Raw genomic sequence first — 18,552 nt, 5'->3', positions numbered from 1 at the left:
GTCATTTGTTTCATTTGCTGTTTTTTTTCTTCCTGGACTAGGAGACAGTATTTTAATTTTGAATTTCCATTTACCATGGAAACATGACCAAAAAATTCTATTAATGAATATCTGTATAATTAATTTAGACATACCCTGTGTAATACAGAAATAAAGCACATTAACATTTATGAATATATCGACTGAAATGAAAGGTGAGTAGATAGTTTTAATTAAGAAATACTGTTCATTAAAAATCATTAAGAACAAATATAAAAGTACTAAGAAATGTGTTGAAAAATTGTTAAAATTAATAACTTCTTTTAACTTCATATCTTAGTTTGAGATTGAAAAGTCATGCAGATTGATATTATTGATGTTTTATTTAAAATATCAGGAAATATTGAATAATAAAGCTGTTCTACACATTCCTTATTAATAACATGGTTTGATGATTTGAAACATTTGGACATTGCACAATTCTTTATTTTGATATGATTGCAATTTATGAAAATCCTACTGAAATAATTCCTTGTTTTTAAAGAATGCGTAAGGGAACTTTTGAGTTTCTTGCACAGAAACTTCATTCTGCCTCATGACTTCTACCACTTAAAAAAAAATAAGCAGATGTGCTGATGTCTTATTCAAATTTATAAAAATCAATACATGTTCATTATAAAATTCAGATATATACTAAAATATAGAAAATGAACATCTGTAAGTGCTGTCTTCCCATTGGAGAGAGTTAATGATACAATACCTATTCTATCAAAATTTTTTATATGTTGTAGGGTCTACAAACAAAAAACCAAAAAGGGCCTGTTGGTTCAAACCCTTCATCCTTGTATAGTGTTACCAATGTTTTTAAAATAAGTACTTTAAAAAGTTTTAAAATGTACATTAGTTTCAAGGGCTTAATAGTGGTTTTTGTAACTTTAATGAATTTAAGTCCCCAAATCCCCTCTCAGATGTACAATCTTTGTTCTAATTGACTCATGAAAAAATTTATTGTGTCCTTGAACAAATCTTTGTATTTGTTTGTTTTACACTAAAAGTTAATGTCAAATAATTTACGTAAATATTCACTTTGTGAGTGACTAGTATAGAAACTATGAAATAGATGAAACTGAATATTCAAAAAATTAAGAGGTGGTTTAAAAAATTTATCTGAGTATTTTCATGCAAATTTTTGTACAGTATCAAATGTTTAGTGTGTTTAGAGCTACTATTAATTTAAGATTATTGTGTGTCTGTGTAGTCCTTATATTAAAAGGGTAAATATGAGGGTACTTCAAAAAGTTCATAGAAAAATAGAATTAAAAGATAATAAGAATCTTTCCATTAACTTTTTGAAGACACCCCCGCTTTTTTTTTTAAAGGGTTTTCTTTTTTAAAAGAGATAAGTTACAATCTTAAATAGTGGTTCTCAACCAGTAGTGATGTTGTTTTCTTAGAGATAGTAGGTAATATCTGGAGACATTTTTGTTTATCACAGCTTGGGTATAGGTTTACCACTGGCATGTGATGTGTAGAGACCAGTGTTGCTGCTGAACATCCTATAGTATATAAGATAGCCTCCTCTCTTCCCACGTCCCCCCCCCGCCTCCGATAACAACAAATTATCAGGCTTAAAATGTTAATGGAGCAGAAGATGAGAATCTCCTGTCTTGAAATATGCAACAGAAAACGTTGTTTTAAGGTTACTCTTTTGCTCATAGAATCTGGACATTGGATCACTTCTAGGAAATAAGACTTATCTGTTCATTCGCTTTCTATCCTTCTCTTCTAGAATTTCTGATTAGTTGTAGACATTGCTCTTTTTTTTTCCTTAGCTAAATTCAGGTACCCTGGATCCTATCTTCAACAACTGAAGTTAGTGAGTGTCATGCTAAATGCCTGTTTCCTTTGAAATATGCATCTTTGTAATTCATTTTATAATTTTAGCACTAATGAAATTGACTCTCAAATTCTGTTAGGCTAGTTAACATATATTTACTAGAATATTTCTATCTCTGAAAAATATTTCTTTTTTTTTCTTTTAAATGTAGAAATGATAGCTTGCTAATTTCCTTTACCAGATTAGTTTTTTTTTTTTAATTCTTCCTGCCTCTCCTTTTCTCATCCCCTCTGTTTTAAAAACTGTTCTTACTGTGATATCTTTTCCCCAGTAATTTTTCTTAGAGACTATTTTGTTAGGAGCTCTTAGCTATATTTATGCCTTTACGTTTGATTTAATATGATGGATTTAAACTTAAATTTAGTAATGTAGAGTAAATTGGAATATGGACAGCCCCCAACTTACAGTGGTTCAACTTAAGATTTTTTGACTTTTCCAGTGGTATGAAAACAATATGCATTCAGTACAAAGAAGTATAATACACTCTTGTGATCTTGGACAGTGGCAGCTGTGTACCCATGAGCTATCATGTGGCTGAACAACCGTTAACTGTACAGTGTAGTGTGTTGCTAGATGATTTTGCCTAAGTGTAGGCTAATTTAAGGCAGGCTGTGCTAAACTATGATGTTTGGTAAGTTATGTGTATTAAATGCATTTTTGACTTGTGATATTTTCAATTTATGATGGGTTTATCAGGATGTAACCCCATTGTAAGTCAAGAAGCATCTGTATGCTAGAACCTGTTGTGGACATTTCCAGTTTCTAAAACGTTAAAAACTTCTGTGACATTAAAATGGTTTAAAATGATATCTTTCCTCTCTGTGGTTTTTGTCGTCTTTTAGGTTTGCATATCATCTGAGACAATGGCAAATTGAAGGCACTGGCATAAGTAGTCATTTGAAAGCGCTGAGTGACAAACAGTCTCTGCCACTAAGGGTTGTATGCCAGCCAGCTGGACTTCCTGACAAGGTAGTTATATAGTTTTAAGTTCCAAATTGATAACATTTCCCAGTTCAAATATCTGTTCTTTTTATATTTTTAAATTGGTTGCATCTCATGTTTCAGATGACTATTGAAATGTATCCTAGTGACCAGGTAGCAGATCTTAGGGCTGAAGTAACTCATTGGTATGAAAATTTACAGAAAGAACAAATAAATCAACAAGCTCAGCTTCAGGAGTTTGGTCAAAGCAGCAGAAAGGGAGAGTTTCCTGGTAAGTGCAACAGTTCAAACTTTTTTTTTTAAAGATTATATTGTATAGCAATTATCTTATTCCATTTTGTGCTGCTATAACAGAATACCACAGGCTGGATAATTTATAAAGAACAGACATTTATTTCTTATAGCTCTGGAGGCTGAAAAGTCCGAGATCAAGGTGCTGGCATCTGGTGAGGGGGTGCTCTCTGCTTTTAGGATGTTGCCTTGAATGTTGTGTCCTCATTTGGCAGAAGGTGGGAGGACAAAAAGGGATGAACTCCCTCTGTCAAATCCTTTTATAATGGCATTAATCTTTTTATGAGGACAAAGACCTCATGACCTTAACACCTCCCAAAAGACCCCACCTCTCAACACTTTTGTATTGGAGATTAAATTTCAGCATGAATTTTTGGCAGGGACAAGAACATTCAAACCATAGCAGCAATTTTGAACTCTTACTTTGAAGGTCCACAAACCATTTTCATGGCCATCCCTACAGTCTTTTTACCGTGGTACCATTGATATGTAGGTAGAAGTTGCTAACAGTTGCTTTAGATGTTATTTGCAAACATTATTTGTTTCTCAGAAAATTCTGTTTAGACTTTTGATGTAACCATTAAAAAACTTTTTGGAGTTTATTTGATAAGCAATCAAGGAATTCCTGATAAATTTAAGTTTCCATATAGTACTTATTATTCAGTTTTACCCAATAAATTTTTTGCCATTTTGAAATATTTTATTTTCAATTTTTCCAAGTATCTGAAAAAAAAAATGCTTTCCAGTCCCACCCGTTCATCTCTCCTTTCCTCAAAAAAAGTATTGTATTAGGAAATTTTTCATGTGAGCCTAAAGTATACATTTGATTCCACCATTACTGTTACCAATAGTGGACTTTTAGTGTCTTTCCATAACACATAAAATGTGAGCTAATCATAGAAATGACCATGAAAGAAACATCACAAAAACTGTTACTTTTTTGCTTAGAATGTAATGGTTTGAAATAAAAGCAAGCTGAGTATATATTTAGAAAAAAAAATCTTAAAGTTCTAAAAGATGCTTCTTAGGAACTTTTTAACCTGCCTCTGTGCAGAGTGGTAATTCCTAGGCATCGTTAGTAAGGAGCCAAAGACTTGGCTGCAGCATGCTTAAGAGGAAATTATATGTACTTCTAAAGTGTCAAATCTTGAAATTTTTTCTTGAATAATTAATTATTTTGGGTACAAAATAATGTGGAAAAGTCTCCCTCAAACCCCCATCTCTAAACCATTCATTTCCATTTTCCTGAGGCAAATATTGTTACTGCTTTCTTATTTATCATTCATGAGATATCAAGATATAATGTAAGAATATTTCTATATATTTTTTTATTGAAACATTGTACATATCTGAGTGGTACAGCATTGAATATTGATACCTGTGTGCATTATGAAGCTCAAATCAGGATAATAAGTAATGTTACAGATAGAATAATTTTTTGTGGCCCTTTACCAATTTTTCTAATGCCCCCTCCCCCTCTGCCTTTCCCACCTCTGGCCTCAATTCTGTTCTCTCCTTTTGAAAATGCAACAAATTACTGTGATTGTATCTTTCTTTCTTTTTAAAAATGTATTTATTTTTTAATTTCAACTTATAAGCAAGGACATGCGGTGTTTCTCTTTCTGGTCTTGGCTTATTTCACTTAACATAATTTTTCTCTAAGTTTATCCATATTGCTGTGAATGGCAGGATTTCATTCTTTTTTATGGCAGAAAAGCATTCCATTGTGTATATATACCACATTTTCCTAACCCAGTCATCCACTGATGGACATTTAGGTTGGTTCCTAAACTCTTGGTTATTGTAAATAGAGCTGTAGTAAACATGGGAGTGCAGATATCCCATTGACATGATGATTTCCATTCCTTTGGGTATATAGCCAGCAGTGGGATTGCTGGATCATGTGACAGTTCTATCTGTAGTTGTTTTATGAACTTCCATACTTTCATAAGTTCATGATGAACTTTTGTGTAGTTGTGTCATGAACTTCTCTCCATAATGGCCGCACTAGTTTACAGTCCCAGCAGCAGTGTAGGAGGGTTCCCCTTTCTTTGCATCTTCAGTAGCATTTGTTATTCTCTTTTTGATAATAGCGAGTCTGACTGGGGTGAAATGTTATCTCATTATGGTTTTGATTTGCATTTCTCTGATGCTTAGTGATGTTGAGCATTTTTTCATGTGTTTGTTGGCCATTTGTGTATTCTTTGAGAAATGCCTATTCAGCTCCTTTGCCCATTTTTTTGATTGAGTTGCTTGTTTTTGTATTGTTAAGTTGTTTGAGTTCTTTGTGTATTTTGGATATTAATCCCTTGTTGGATGCATAGTTTGCAAATATTTTCTCCCATTCTGCAGGTTTTTTTGTATATTTTGGATATTTATTCTGTGTTGGATATGTAGTTTTTGCAGATATTTTCTCCCATTTCCGTAGTTTTTTTTGCTCTGTTAATTGTTTCTTTTGCTGTGCAGAAGCTTTTTAGTTTAATATAATCCCATTTGTTGTTTTTTCTTTTGTTGCCTAGGCTTTTGGGGTCTTATTCATAAAGCGTTTGCTGAGTCCTACTTCCCGAAGTGTTTCTCCTGTGTTTTCTTTTAGGAGTTTTATAGTTTCAGCTCCTATATTTAAGTCTTTAATCCATTTTGAATTGATTTTGGTATATGGTGAGAGGTGCAGTTCTAGTTTAATTCTTCTTCATACATATGTCCAGTTTTTCCAGCATCATTTATTGAAGAGGCTTTCTTTTCCTCAATGTATGTTCTTGTTGCCCTTGTCAAAGATCAGCTGGCTGTAAGTATGTGGGTTGATTTCTGGGTTGTGTATTCTGTTCCATTGGTCTGAGTGTCTGTTCCTATGCCAGTATCATGCTGTTTTGGTTCCTGTAGCTTTGTAGTATAATTTGAAGTCAGATAGTGTAATGCCTGCAGCTTTATTTTTTGTTCAGGATTGCTTTGGCTTTTCAGGGTCTTTTGTTATTGCGTATGAATATTAGGATTTTTTTCTCTTCCTGTGAAGAAAGTCATTGGTATTTTGATGAGGATCCCATTGAATCTGTAGATGGCTTTGGGTAATATGGACATTTTCACGATGTTAATTCTTCCAATCCAAGAGCATGGAATATCTTTCCATCTTTTTTGTGTCCTCTTTAATTTCTTGCATCCTTGGGATGAATCCCACTTGATCATGGTATATAATTTTTTTGATGTGTTGATATTTTGTTGAAGATTTTTGCATCTATATTGATCACAGATATTGGTCTGTAGTTTTCTTTTTTTGATGTATCTCTGTCTGTTTTTGGTGTCAGAGTGAGGCAGGCCTCATAGAATGAGTTTGGCAGAGTGGCCTGTTTTTCAATTTTTTGGAATAGTTTGAAGAGAATTTGTATTAATTCCTCTTTAAAGGTTTGGTAGAATTCAGCAGTAAAGCCATCTGGTCCTGGGCTTTTTTTGTTGGGGACTGCTTATTACTGCCTCAGTCTCAGTGCTTGTTATTGGTCTGTTCAGGTTTTCTGTGTCTTCTTGATTGAGTCTTGGTAGTTTGTCCAGAAATTTATCCATTACCTCCAGGTTTTCAAATTTGTTGGCATATTGTTGTTTGTAATAATCTCTAATGATTTTGGTATTTTATGGTATCAGTTGTAATGTCTCCTTTTTCAATTTTGATTTTTGTTGTTTGGGTCTTCTCTCTTTGTTTAGTTAGCATAGCTAATGGTTTGTCTATTTTGTTTATCTTCTCAAAAAACCAACTTTTTGTTTCATTGATGTTTTGTATCTTTTTTGGGGGGGTCTGCAGTTTAGTTCTGCTCTGATCTTAGTTATTTCTGTCTGTCAACTATCTTGGGGTTGGTTTGTTCTTGTTTTTCTAGTTCTTTGAGGTGTAATGTTAGGTTGTTTGTTTGAAATCTTTCTATTCTTTTGATATAAGCATTTATTGCAATAAACTTCCTTCTCAGTACTGCTTTTGCAGTATCCCACAGGTTTTAGTATGATGTGTCTTTATTTTCATTAGTTTCAAGAAATTTTTGATTTCCTGTTTGATTTCTTCTTGGACCCACAGGCAGTTCAGAAACACGTTGTTTTACTTCCATGTATTTGTATAGTTTCAAGAGTTCTGCTTGTTATCGATTTCTATTTTTAGTCCATTGTGGTCTGAAAAAATACTTGAAATGATTTCAGTTTTTCAAAATTTGCTGGGACTTGATTTGTGACCTAACATGTGGTCTACCATAGAGAATGTTCCATGTGCTGATGAGAAGAATGTATATTATGTAGTTGTTGGATGAAATGTTCTGTAGATATCTGCCAGGTCCAGTTGGTCTAAAGTGTTTTTCTGTTGATTTGTTGCCTAGATGTGTCCAGTGCTGAGAGAGGGTATGTTCAGGTCCCCAACTATTATCTTTTTGGGGTTTTCTCTTTTTTTAGGTTTAACAGTGTTTGTTTTACATATCTGGCTTCTCTGGTGTTGGGTGCATATATATTTATGGTTATTATGTCTTCTTGCTTGATAGATTGTTTTATCATTATATAATGGTTTCTTGGTCTCTTTTTATGGTTTTTGATTTGAAGTCTGTTTTATCTAATATGAGAATAGCTACTCCTACTCCCTATTGATTTTCATTTGTGTGGTATATCTTTTTCCATCCCTTCAGTATTAGTCTATGTGTGTCTTGACAGGTGAGGTGAGTCTCTTGAAGACAGCATATAAGTTGGTCTAGCTTTTTAATCCAATCAGTGTGTGTCTTTTGAGTGGGGAATTTATTCCATTTACATTTATTGAAAGGTATTGTCTTACTCTCGGCATTTTATTGATTTTCGTTTGGATGTTTTAAATATCTTCTGTTCCTTTATTTCCCTTTTATTGTTTGTCTTCTGTGTTGGTTTTTTGAGGTGGTTAGATATAGTTTGTTTTTCTTTCTTGTTTGCATTTTTGTTGTACTAGTGGGTTTTGTTCTTCCTCTTATATTCAAGGTAGTGATTGTTTTTTGGATTCCAGATGTAGGACTCCCTTGAAGATTTCTTATAGGGCTGGTCATGTGGTGGTGAACTCCCTGCTCTATGCGGTCTGGTACTTGAGAGTTATTATATTCATTTGGTGGTGTCATATTTTCTTGTTTTTTCATATTTCTATTATCTCTATGTTGATGTCTTGTCATCTGGTAGAGCAGCTGCTTTGAAGAGAGAGACTTCCTCCAGTAGATGTGTTTTGTATTGACCATTGGGGGATGTTTAGTGTTGGTTCCACAAATATGGTAGTGTAGTTTCTGTATGGTTATTTCAGCCATATTCAGTGTTGGAGTTGTGTGTGAGCACCTCTGTGGCCTAGTCACTTGGACACTTAGTGATTCCTTGGTGAGGTTGGTAAAACTCTTTTGGTTTGTCCAGGATGTGGACAAGCTCTAGAGTTCTTGGGAGAAGTGCCTGGGTGTCTTGTTGCTCTTTGGCTGGGATGGGTGGCCCTGGGCAGCCCTGTTGGCACCCTGGGTGGGTTTTCTCTTTCCTCTTTCCTATAGGCAGACGCTCTTCCTGGGACCTTGCTTCTCCCAGTTGGTGGATGAGTTGGTGGTGATTGGGAATTTTCTGTCTTACTCTATTTGGGTATCCTGTGTTTCCGTACTTCATGGGGTGGTTCAGTGTGCATCTCTCACTGGATCAAGGCAATTCTGGCTGCACATGTGCCTCCCATCCCCATGTGTGCCACAGGGTATGGCAGCATAATTCCCCCTGTGGGTTGGGCCACTGGGATGCAGGTCTGTGCTTGCTCACCTCTTTCCCTGGGCTCCACTGGTGACTCTCCTTCTGTCATTGCTGATGAGTGTCAGTGGGCCACCTGTAAGGCAGCAGTTGCTGATGTAGCAGCGAACCACCCTTGCGGTGGCAGTTGCTGTGGCAGTGGCTGTAGAGGACTACCCATGTAGCAACAATGACTGTGGCAGCTGGGCACACTGCTGCCATCAGTTGGTTGGACAGGGCTGCTTCCCACAGCTGGCAAGATTGCTGTGTTTACTGGTGCTGTCAGTCAGGCAGACCCATATTTTTTTTAACAAATACAAATGGTACCATTTTTATTTATACTCTTCTAGTTTTTTCTTGTAGTGCTGAACACATTATCTTGGAAAACATTTTATATTATTACATATGGAACATTACTTCATTTTTTTTTTTAGATCTACATAGTCTGTTCAGTGGTGGTACCATGACTTATTTGACCTGTTCTCTGTTAATGGGCATTTAGGTTGTTTCTATTCTTTTGCAATAACAAACAGTGCTATAAGGAATATCCTTGTATATATGTCATTTACTATATATTTGGTAAGTACCTAGTTATGGAATTTCTGGTCAAATGTTACCTGCTTTTGTTACATTGAAATGTATTGTATATAAAGAAGTATATGAAATAAATAATAATAAAATGAAGACTCATATACCTACTTGCTAGTTTAAGAACTAAACTTTAGTAGAAGCTAGTGTCGCTCCCTGGTAACATCATTTTCACTTCCCCCCTTAACACTGTCTTGATTTTTGGATTTATTATTCTTCATAGTTTTTTGAGTATACCTTATCCAAAATGCTTGGGACCAGAAAGAAGTGTTTTAGATTTCGGATTTTTTTCATTTTTCAAGTATTTGCCTTATACTTACCAGTTCAGCATCCCTAATCTGAAAATATGAAATTCTCCACCGGGCATTTCCTTTAAGCATCATGTTGGTGCTCAAAAAGTTTTGGAGTTTGGAGTGTTTTGAATTTTGGGTTTTCTGATCAGGGACACTTAATTTCTATTCCTAAACTATTTAGTTTTGTGAAAGAGGTTACAAAGCACAGACCTCTAGTGGATTAAGGAAAGGGGGAGTACAGTCACTATTAGATAAATGATTGCAGAAGAGGACTAGCTGTAAACCTTCCCTATAGTTTTACATCCTCATCTGAGGATGTCAGTGGGAAAGTACTCCAGTACAGTCAGCCCTCTGTGTCCATGGGTTTTGTATCCTTGGATGCAACCAACCACAGATCAAAAATATTAAAAAAAAAAAAAAAATTGCACCTGTACTGAACATATACAGACTTTTTTCCTTGAATTATTTTCTATACAGTACAGTTTAAAAATTATTTACATACTATTTACATTTCATTAGGTATTATAAGTAATCTAGAGATGAGTCACAGTATATGGGAGAGGAGTATATGCATAGGTTACATTTAAATACTACACCATTGTACATCAGGGACTTGAGCATCTTTGGATATTGGTATCTGTAGGAGATCTTGGTACCAATCCCCCACAGATACTACTAAGGGACAAAGTCTCAGCACAGTCAAGATGTACTGTAATTTCAATAAGATGCTGGAATATCCATCAGAAAAATGGTCACAGGGTTTCTTTATTTTCTTTTTCTAAGCTCTTCATGATATACCTTAACTCAAGAGTAGATCTAAGTGGAATCTAAAGTAGAAAAGATAGCATGATGACTGCAGGGGTCTTGGTCATGATATAACTCTCAGTAATGCGTTTCTCTAAAGTCACACTGATCTTACTGATTATCCTCCAGGTCTGGTGCACAGCAGTGATTGTGGGATATCCTTTATCATCCTCCTGGTGATTCTCATTGCCTCTTTCCTGTTTTAGATAACCTGTTTCCAATATCCATACCTTTTTTATTGGTTTATATCTGGGGTTTTTTGTTGTTGTTGTTGTTGTTTCCCTGGAATACAATGCAGTGTCCAGGAGCTTCTTGAGAGAAGGTCCATGGGGTAAAGTTTTTGATTTCTTGAACTATTGAAAATATGTCTCATATATTTTCATACCTAAATAGTGATTTGGCTGGTTATAGAATTCTAGGTTGGAAAGTTGTTTCAGAGCTTTAGCGGTATTGCTATTGTACCTCTTGGTTCCATTTTGCTTTTAGGAGGTCTGAACCCATTCAGATCTGATATTTTTTACATGTTGTATTTTTTCTTTTATAGAACTTCTTATAGATCTTCTCTTTATCCTTAGTGTTCTGAAATTTGACAGTGCTGGGCCTTAATATGGGGTCTGTTTTCAAGGACAATGAACGGGTACTTCAGTATTTACATATTTAGTGGGTCCTTTTAGTTTGGCAACTTGTATCTGTGAGTTTGGAGAAATATTCTTGAATTGGTTCATAGATTTCCTGTCTTCTAATTTATCATTATTCTCTTTCTAGAACATCTCTGTTATCTAGATGTTTCATTTCTTGCAATATTCCTAATCATCTTTTCTCTCCTGTGTTTCATTTTTTTGAGTATTAACTTCCTAAGAGATATTCTCAACTTTATTTTGCAATTTTTCTTTTGAGTTTTTCATTTCTCTTGTCATGCTTTTAATATCTGGAAAAAAATTTCTTTTTTGTTCTCTGAATAAATTTGCCTATTTTCTTAGTTGAAATATCTTTTTGAGGATATTAGTATTTTGTTCTTAATCATTGAATCTTGCTTTTTAAAAATTGAGTCAGATGGTGTCTGCCTTTTAGTTAAAGTGTTTAGAGCATTTATATTTAATGTAACCACTTAATTTTTTTTTTTTTGTTCGTTTGTGCCAACTTTTTTTTCTCTTTCTTACCACATGTTTACTACTTTGGGCACTCTTCATTCCTGTCTGTAGATCTAAGTTTCTATTTGGTTTCATTATTTTTCTTTCTTAGGAACTTCTTTTGAAACTTTGTACTGCAGGTCTTCTGATGATGGATTTTCTCAGGTTTTTGTTTGTCTGAAAAAAAAATGTTTATTAAAAAATGTTTGCCTTCAGTTTTGAAGGATATTTTCACTGGACATAGAATTCTAGATCATGAGTTCCCTGCACCTCTCCCCTCACCAAGACATTACAAATGTTGTTCTGTTATCATTTGCCTAGAATCTGGTGTTTTCCTTATCTTTCATCCTTTGTATCCAGTGTGTCTTTTTTACTGTGGTTGGTTTTAAAGATTTTTTCTTTAACGTTGATTTTCAGCAGTTCATTATGGATGTGCCTGTTGTACATTTCTTTGTGTTTGCGTGCCGTAGGTTTTGTTCATCTTCTTGGATCTGTGAGTTTACTACTTTTATAAAATTTGATAAAGTTTAGAAATTATATATTCAGATATGTTTTCTTTGCCTTCTCTCTCTTTATTTCTGAGCCTATAATTAACTGTTTCTAGACTGTTAATGCCTCACAGATTACTGAGGCACTGGTTTTTCTTTTCTTTTTTTCTTTTGTCAGGATGTGGGCAGTTTCAGGTGTTGTTCTTATTCCTGTGTCAAATCAGTATGAAACGTTTTAGATTATGAGCTTGCTTCTGATTTGGGATTTATATTTTTGGGGGCTTGGTAATCACCACAAGTTCATTTGCTTTCCATCTTGCAAACTTTCTTGGTATGGTTTTCTTTCCCTGTTGTAAAATTTTGAAAATTTATTTTATTAGTTTCAGAGGGTAAAATTTAGATGTATGTTGTTCAGTATACTATCACAACCCAAGAGTTTTTCAGATTTCTTTTTTTTTTAAGACATTTATTGCATTAAGATTTTAGTTTTCTTAAAGGTAGGAATTCTTTCCAGAACTGTTAAAAAATAAGGAATTCTTAAGAAAGTTCTTCTCAAAAGCAGTAAAAGATAGAAAGTGGCTCATTTTATTGTAAAAGTCAGTGAAATCATTACAATCAACGTTAACACACTGTCATCCTTCATTCAGGCTTCTGTAACAAAATACCATAAATTTCGGTAGCTTGTAAACAACAGAAATTTATTTCTTACAGTTCTGGAGGCTAACAAGTCCAAGATCAAGGCACCCAGCAGATTCACTGTCAAGTGAGGACCTCCTTTCTCATAGATGGCACCTTCACTGTGTCCTCAATATGGTAGAAGGGGCAAGCATGCTTCCTCAGGCCTCTTTTTTAAGGGCATCATTAATCCCATTTATGAGAGCAGAGCCCTCATGACCTAATAACCTCCCACAGGTCCCATCTCCAGATACCATCACCTTGGTGATTAGGATTCAGCATGAATTTTGGGACTACACAGTTATTCAGTGCTATATATATATATATATATATATAGCACATGTTTATACAGACAAACTGTAGGCTTATCTCACATTAGATAGAGCCCACAATTCTAAATAAACTACTAGCCATCTCAGTTCTCTTTTGGAACTAAGTATACTTGCTTAGTTAGTATATGTTATAAACTAGGAAGTAAATCATCTTTATATTATTTTAGCAACCCATCACGACTAAGGTTGTTTTATCTTAATATTGAAAAGATCAATAATCATATTGTATTTGATTATCTCAGAATAGACATTTAATAAAAATCAACCAGTGTATTAAAAGTTTTATATTGAGTTTCTGTGCATCCAGTAGCCAAAGTTTTTCATAATAAACACTGTGTTTTATAAGCATTTATTTTTCTCCTATTTTGTATTATACAAAATGATTTGAATAAAATATATGAAGTATAGCAGTTGGAAGCACAATTATAATTAGAAGGTGATATGATGATGATGAAGAGGAAACTAAAGAAATCAAGTGCTTAATAGTAATTAAAAATGTTAAGGAAATGTTAATGTGAGGAGGTCTTTTGATATATATGTGATTAAAACTTTTTGTTATGTATGAATGAACAGCTGACTAAATGGAAAAACTTAGCACTTTTCTGTAGTGAATACTGTCAAGTAAATTTATTTTTTAAGTTGTTCTAAATAGTATCCCAATGTAATTTTTGTTTAAAATGTGATGAAATTACTCTGAAGTTATCTGTATGAATGAACTAAGCAATATAATAAGTTCTGAGAAGAAAACCCACAAGGAAGAGTAGAGAGAAGCATTTCTATAATGGCTATTAAACATTTTAAAATTATGATAATATGATTTTGGTGAAGGAATTGTTTGGTAAATAACACAGAATGGATAACTGAGAAGCAGTCATATATGACCTGTTCAATTTGTGGGAAGAAAGAGAAACCCTATTTCTCTCTAATATTTAGGATGTTTGAAATGTCATATCTACATTACCAAAATAAACATAAGAAAAATTCAGAAGAAAATAGCATCAAATATTTATCAAACTATTGGGAGGGCTAAGATTTCTAGGCTTAGAAATATTAAGAAGGTAAAGAATCATAGATTTAGTTACACAACAGTTAGCAATTTAGCTACAAAACAATGGTACTTTAGGAAAATTGTCACAATGAATCTAACTAGGGGAAAGCCAGTTTCTCTGTGTTTGAAAAAAAATTTTTTTAAATATAATTTTCTTATTTGTGTGAAGGGAGAAAGTAATTTTAAAATGTTATGTGTCATTGTGGAAAGCAGTAGCCCTGCCTCACTCATTATTCTTGAAATATTTAGTGCCCATCCAAAGGAGTTTTTCTACATTAATTCAATGTAGAAAAATATTTTAGAAAAAATATTTTATTAATTAATAAAATTTAACAATATTTTAAAAGTTTAATTAGATTAAGCAAAACCACAAAATGTCTGATAAATAATTTTCCCACTTTAAGTATATCCTTTCAAAACTAATGGCTAATACAATAATTAATTTGGGTTGGCTGGTTAGCTCAAGTGGTTAGAGCATATAGCCTTGTAACACCAGGATCAAGGGTTTAGATCCCTGTACCAGCCAACCAGCAAAAACAACAAAATTAATTAGTTAATTAGTTAATTAATTAGAATGTCTACTATGTTCTAGTGCCTGGAATACATCTGTGAACAAAATAAAATCTCAGCCCTCGTGGAACAAGGAATTTTTTTGCTTGTTTGTTTTTCGCTTTTTTGAGGAGAGACAGATAAATATATAATGCCAGGTGCTAATAAGTGCTTTAAAGAAAGATAAAGCAGAGTAAAGTGTTAACAGTGAAATGAGGTTCTGTACATTGAGTTCTTAGGAGGAAGTTCCTATTTGATGAGAGACTTGAAGGAAGTGACGGAAAAAGCTGTATGAATTCTTGGGGAGGAACATTTAATTCCTGAGATGGGAACATCCTCAGTATTTTCTAGAAAAGGCAAGGAGGCCAGGTGGCTGAAGCATATAGTGTGAGGTGAGAAATGAAGTCGAAGGTGTAAGCAGCAAAAAGGACTTCATGCATTCTAGAAATAAATTATCTCAATCTTTTGAGTTTATTGAATTTACAATAAACTCAGTAAAAAAAGTTGGAAAGTTGTAGGTACTTATTTATTTTTCCCCTTGTCAGATTTTTGTTTGTTCTCCAGTCTATAGTGTTTGTTTTGTTTTGGTGGATAATAATAGGGGAGAGAAAACTCAGTCATTACAAATACATGCTAGTTTCTTGTGCAACTAAAGCATTGAAGAATCTGATTCCTCTGCATGTATTGCTGGGGGAAATGTAGTAGATTCCCAGAAAGCTCCTGTAATGCTTTTCCTATTTTTAAACAAGTAGGAATCGATCTAGTTAGGCTGGTGCTAAAAGAAAACTTTCTTGTAATCTTTACTGCTTTAGGCTAAACTCAGACAACAGAAAATATGTAGGAAGCATGCTTAGTATAGTCTCTACTTCTGTCTAGAATTATATTTAAGCTTAACAGGTAGTGGACTTAATTGCTAGAATTATGTATTCTAGTCAGCAAATAAGTAAACTTATTTTAAAAAAAGTTCACTTCCGTTTTCTGTTGTTTTTAAGGAGGCCTCATGGGACCTGTCAGGATGATTTCATCTGGACATGAGTTAACAACGGATTATGATGAAAAAGCACTTCATGAGCTTGGTTTTAAGGATATGCAGGTATATATATATATATAAGATGTGGTTTGGTTTGAGTTTTAATTATCTGTTGACTGTAATAGTAAATAGTTGAATAGAGATCTCGTTTAAAAACATTTCTTATTGCTTTTGTTATATTAAAATTGTGAGTGAAGTTATTTTATACTTCAGATTTATTGTTTTATTAAACTGAAAACTTGACATATATAATTTTTTTTTCCATTTCTTCTATTGTTATAGATGGTGTTTGTATCTTTGGGTGCACCAAGGAGAGAAAGGAAAGGGGAAGGTGTTCAACTGCCAGCATCTTGCCTACCACCCCCTCAGAAGGACAACATTCCGATGCTTTTGCTTTTACAAGAACCTCATTTAACTACTCTTTTTGATTTATTAGAAATGCTTGCATCATTTAAACCACCTTCAGGAAAAGTGGCAGTGGACGATAGTGAGGTGATTATATCAGATTTTACTTTCACAAATCTTGTTTTGTCTTTCTGTTGAGAGCAAAATAATTTTCTCAGTAATCTCTTAAGAGCAATAAAACTTAGGAACCCATTTATTCATTCATTAATTATTTAAGCGCCTAATACAATCCAGGCATACTCTTTTAATCAAAGTATTGTGTTACAAGGGTTATCAAAATAGGCACAGTTTTAGTCTTTTTTGAATCCGGTAGGGGAGACAGGTAATCGACATGCCTAACAGATAAAGACTTTCAAGTAGACAAACAGATAAATAGTTTCAGATAGACATAGGTAGGTATTAAGACCGAAACATGCCATACCATTATTAAAGAGTTATAGGTTGACAGAGACTCATTTGCATATTATTTGATCTGGCAAGGTTTCTCTGAGGGAGACTGTGTATATAATCTGAGCTAGGATGAAAAGGAGCCAACTAAATGAAAAGGATGAGGAATAATATGGATAGAGTAATCTGATTCTTGAAACCCTTGATTTAAAAAGGAGTTGGGCAGGTCTAGGAATTGTTAGAGAGCAAGAGAGTAGAACATAGAGGGTGATGGGAGAGTAGAATGGGAGGAATGAGATTGAAAAGGTAGGCAGAGTGAAATAATGTAAGCTTCGTGGGCCCTTGTGGATTGTTTCCATTTTACTCAAAGTAAACAGAATTAAAGTATTTTTAAACAGAGGGAGATAACACATGTTCTGATTTTTGTTTTATACATAATAGGTTTGTTCAGCAAAAATAATGAAGGCAGTAAGGATCTTAATTCACTAGTCCAGGAAGGAGTTGACAGTGCCCTGGAATAAGATGGTGGCAGTGGAAATAAATTAAGTAGACAACAGGCCAAAACATCACTTGATGTTATATTGGATTAGGGGTAGGGAATGGGTAGGGATCAGGAAAAAAGAAGACAAAGAGATGGCATTAGTTTTCTGGCTTGAGCAACTGGATGGATTGATTCCATTTGACATGAAGAAGAATGGATGCTTGAGGGACCTCAGGTGGATATGTCAAGTAAGCAGTTGGATATATAAGTTTGGAGCTCAGAGAAGAGGTCTGGTCTGGAGAAGTAAGTGTGTGCGTTATCACTATGAAGATGGTATTTAAAGTCAGTGTGTATGAGATCACCTAAAGGAGCTATTTTTAATCCACTGACTTTTTTTTTTTAATGCCTTTAAAATGTCTTATCCTAAGATCTTGTTCATTCATGTATTTCATCCAGTGAATCACAATTTTGAGATTGAGTGACAAATAAAATGTGCTTTGGTGATTTTTTCTATGTTAGGCTACTGTTCTTTTCTTTCTTTCCCAAGAATGTTAGGTAACTTCTTCCTGTATTTCCATGTTCTGTTTGATCATGGATGTGGCGTTATCTGCTATTGATTCCTCTGTTCCCCATGATCTAGTTTCTCTTGTGGTGGCAGATTCTTAAATTCCGAAAAAGGTCCCCCTTTTGTTCAAGCAGAATAATCAATAATAGGTGCCCACGAACCTCTATTTCCTTACCTCTTTTATTTAGTGCCACAAATACTTACCTTTTATTTACTTCATGTTAGCACTGTATTGGCAGTTTAAAAGAAAGATAATTAAGAGAATGTTCTGGTTCTCCAGGAGGATGCTAGTGTTCTGTGCAATGTGTTATGGGAACATGGGGGGATGGAGGAGCATAAATTTGCAGAAGAGTTTTGCAGAACGGCAGTTATTTAAATGGGGTCCAGCTACTGAGAGGAGTGAAAAAAAAACAAACACATTAGAGATTTACAGAAGAGTGAATGACTTGTTTAAGAAACAGGAAGCATAGTATAATTCAAATAAAAAGACAAAAAGGGAGTGATTTTTATTCTTTGTGAAATGGATTGCCATCATCATGGCCTGTTTCAAGCAACAAAATGAGATCTTTTCTGGGCTTTTAGAAACAAAGTTTAGGTGTTGGTGTGGTGGGTGCATCAGGAAAATAAAGACTGGAGGTAAGAGGACCGGTTAATAGACCATTGTATGAGTCTTGAGTGGGGTATACACCAGAGGAAAAACATTTCACTGTTTGAGCAGGTTATTTTATTGAATCTTGTTTGTGGGAGGGATACTATGGTTGATGTAGGGATTCTTTGTTGAACAAGGGTGGTTCAGCCCTGATGAGCATTACAACAAAAGTAATAATAAAGGATCTTTACTGTGTATATCCCCTAGACCTTGCAGGCATAGCAGAACATAGTCATGCACACTTGGAAGAGTATTTTCTTTTTTTCCTTTTATTTGCACAGTTTAGTTTTTTTCT

The 18,552-nt window shown here is 34.2% G+C and overlaps 1 protein-coding gene across 8 annotated transcripts in view; it reads left to right on the top strand.

The window, feature by feature from the left end:
* Positions 1-18,552, top strand: part of USP34 (ubiquitin specific peptidase 34) — a 226,199-nt gene that overhangs the window by 123,902 nt on the left and 83,745 nt on the right. For 7 of the 8 annotated variants that reach the window (XM_063078359.1, XM_063078357.1, XM_063078356.1 and 4 more), the window contains exons 26-29: positions 2,719-2,845; positions 2,942-3,089; positions 15,733-15,833; positions 16,053-16,262. In XM_063078359.1, the coding sequence (XP_062934429.1) occupies positions 2,719-2,845; positions 2,942-3,089; positions 15,733-15,833; positions 16,053-16,262 (586 nt within the window). The remainder of the gene's footprint in view (positions 1-2,718; positions 2,846-2,941; positions 3,090-15,732; positions 15,834-16,052; positions 16,263-18,552) is intronic. The other variant, XM_063078358.1, reaches the window with a different exon arrangement.

This window comes from Cynocephalus volans, chromosome 14 (assembly GCF_027409185.1).
Source record: "Cynocephalus volans isolate mCynVol1 chromosome 14, mCynVol1.pri, whole genome shotgun sequence".
NCBI lineage: Eukaryota > Metazoa > Chordata > Mammalia > Dermoptera > Cynocephalidae > Cynocephalus > Cynocephalus volans.
The sequence above is the reverse complement of the archived record's forward strand: the minus strand, read 5'-3'. Positions and strand labels throughout refer to the sequence as shown.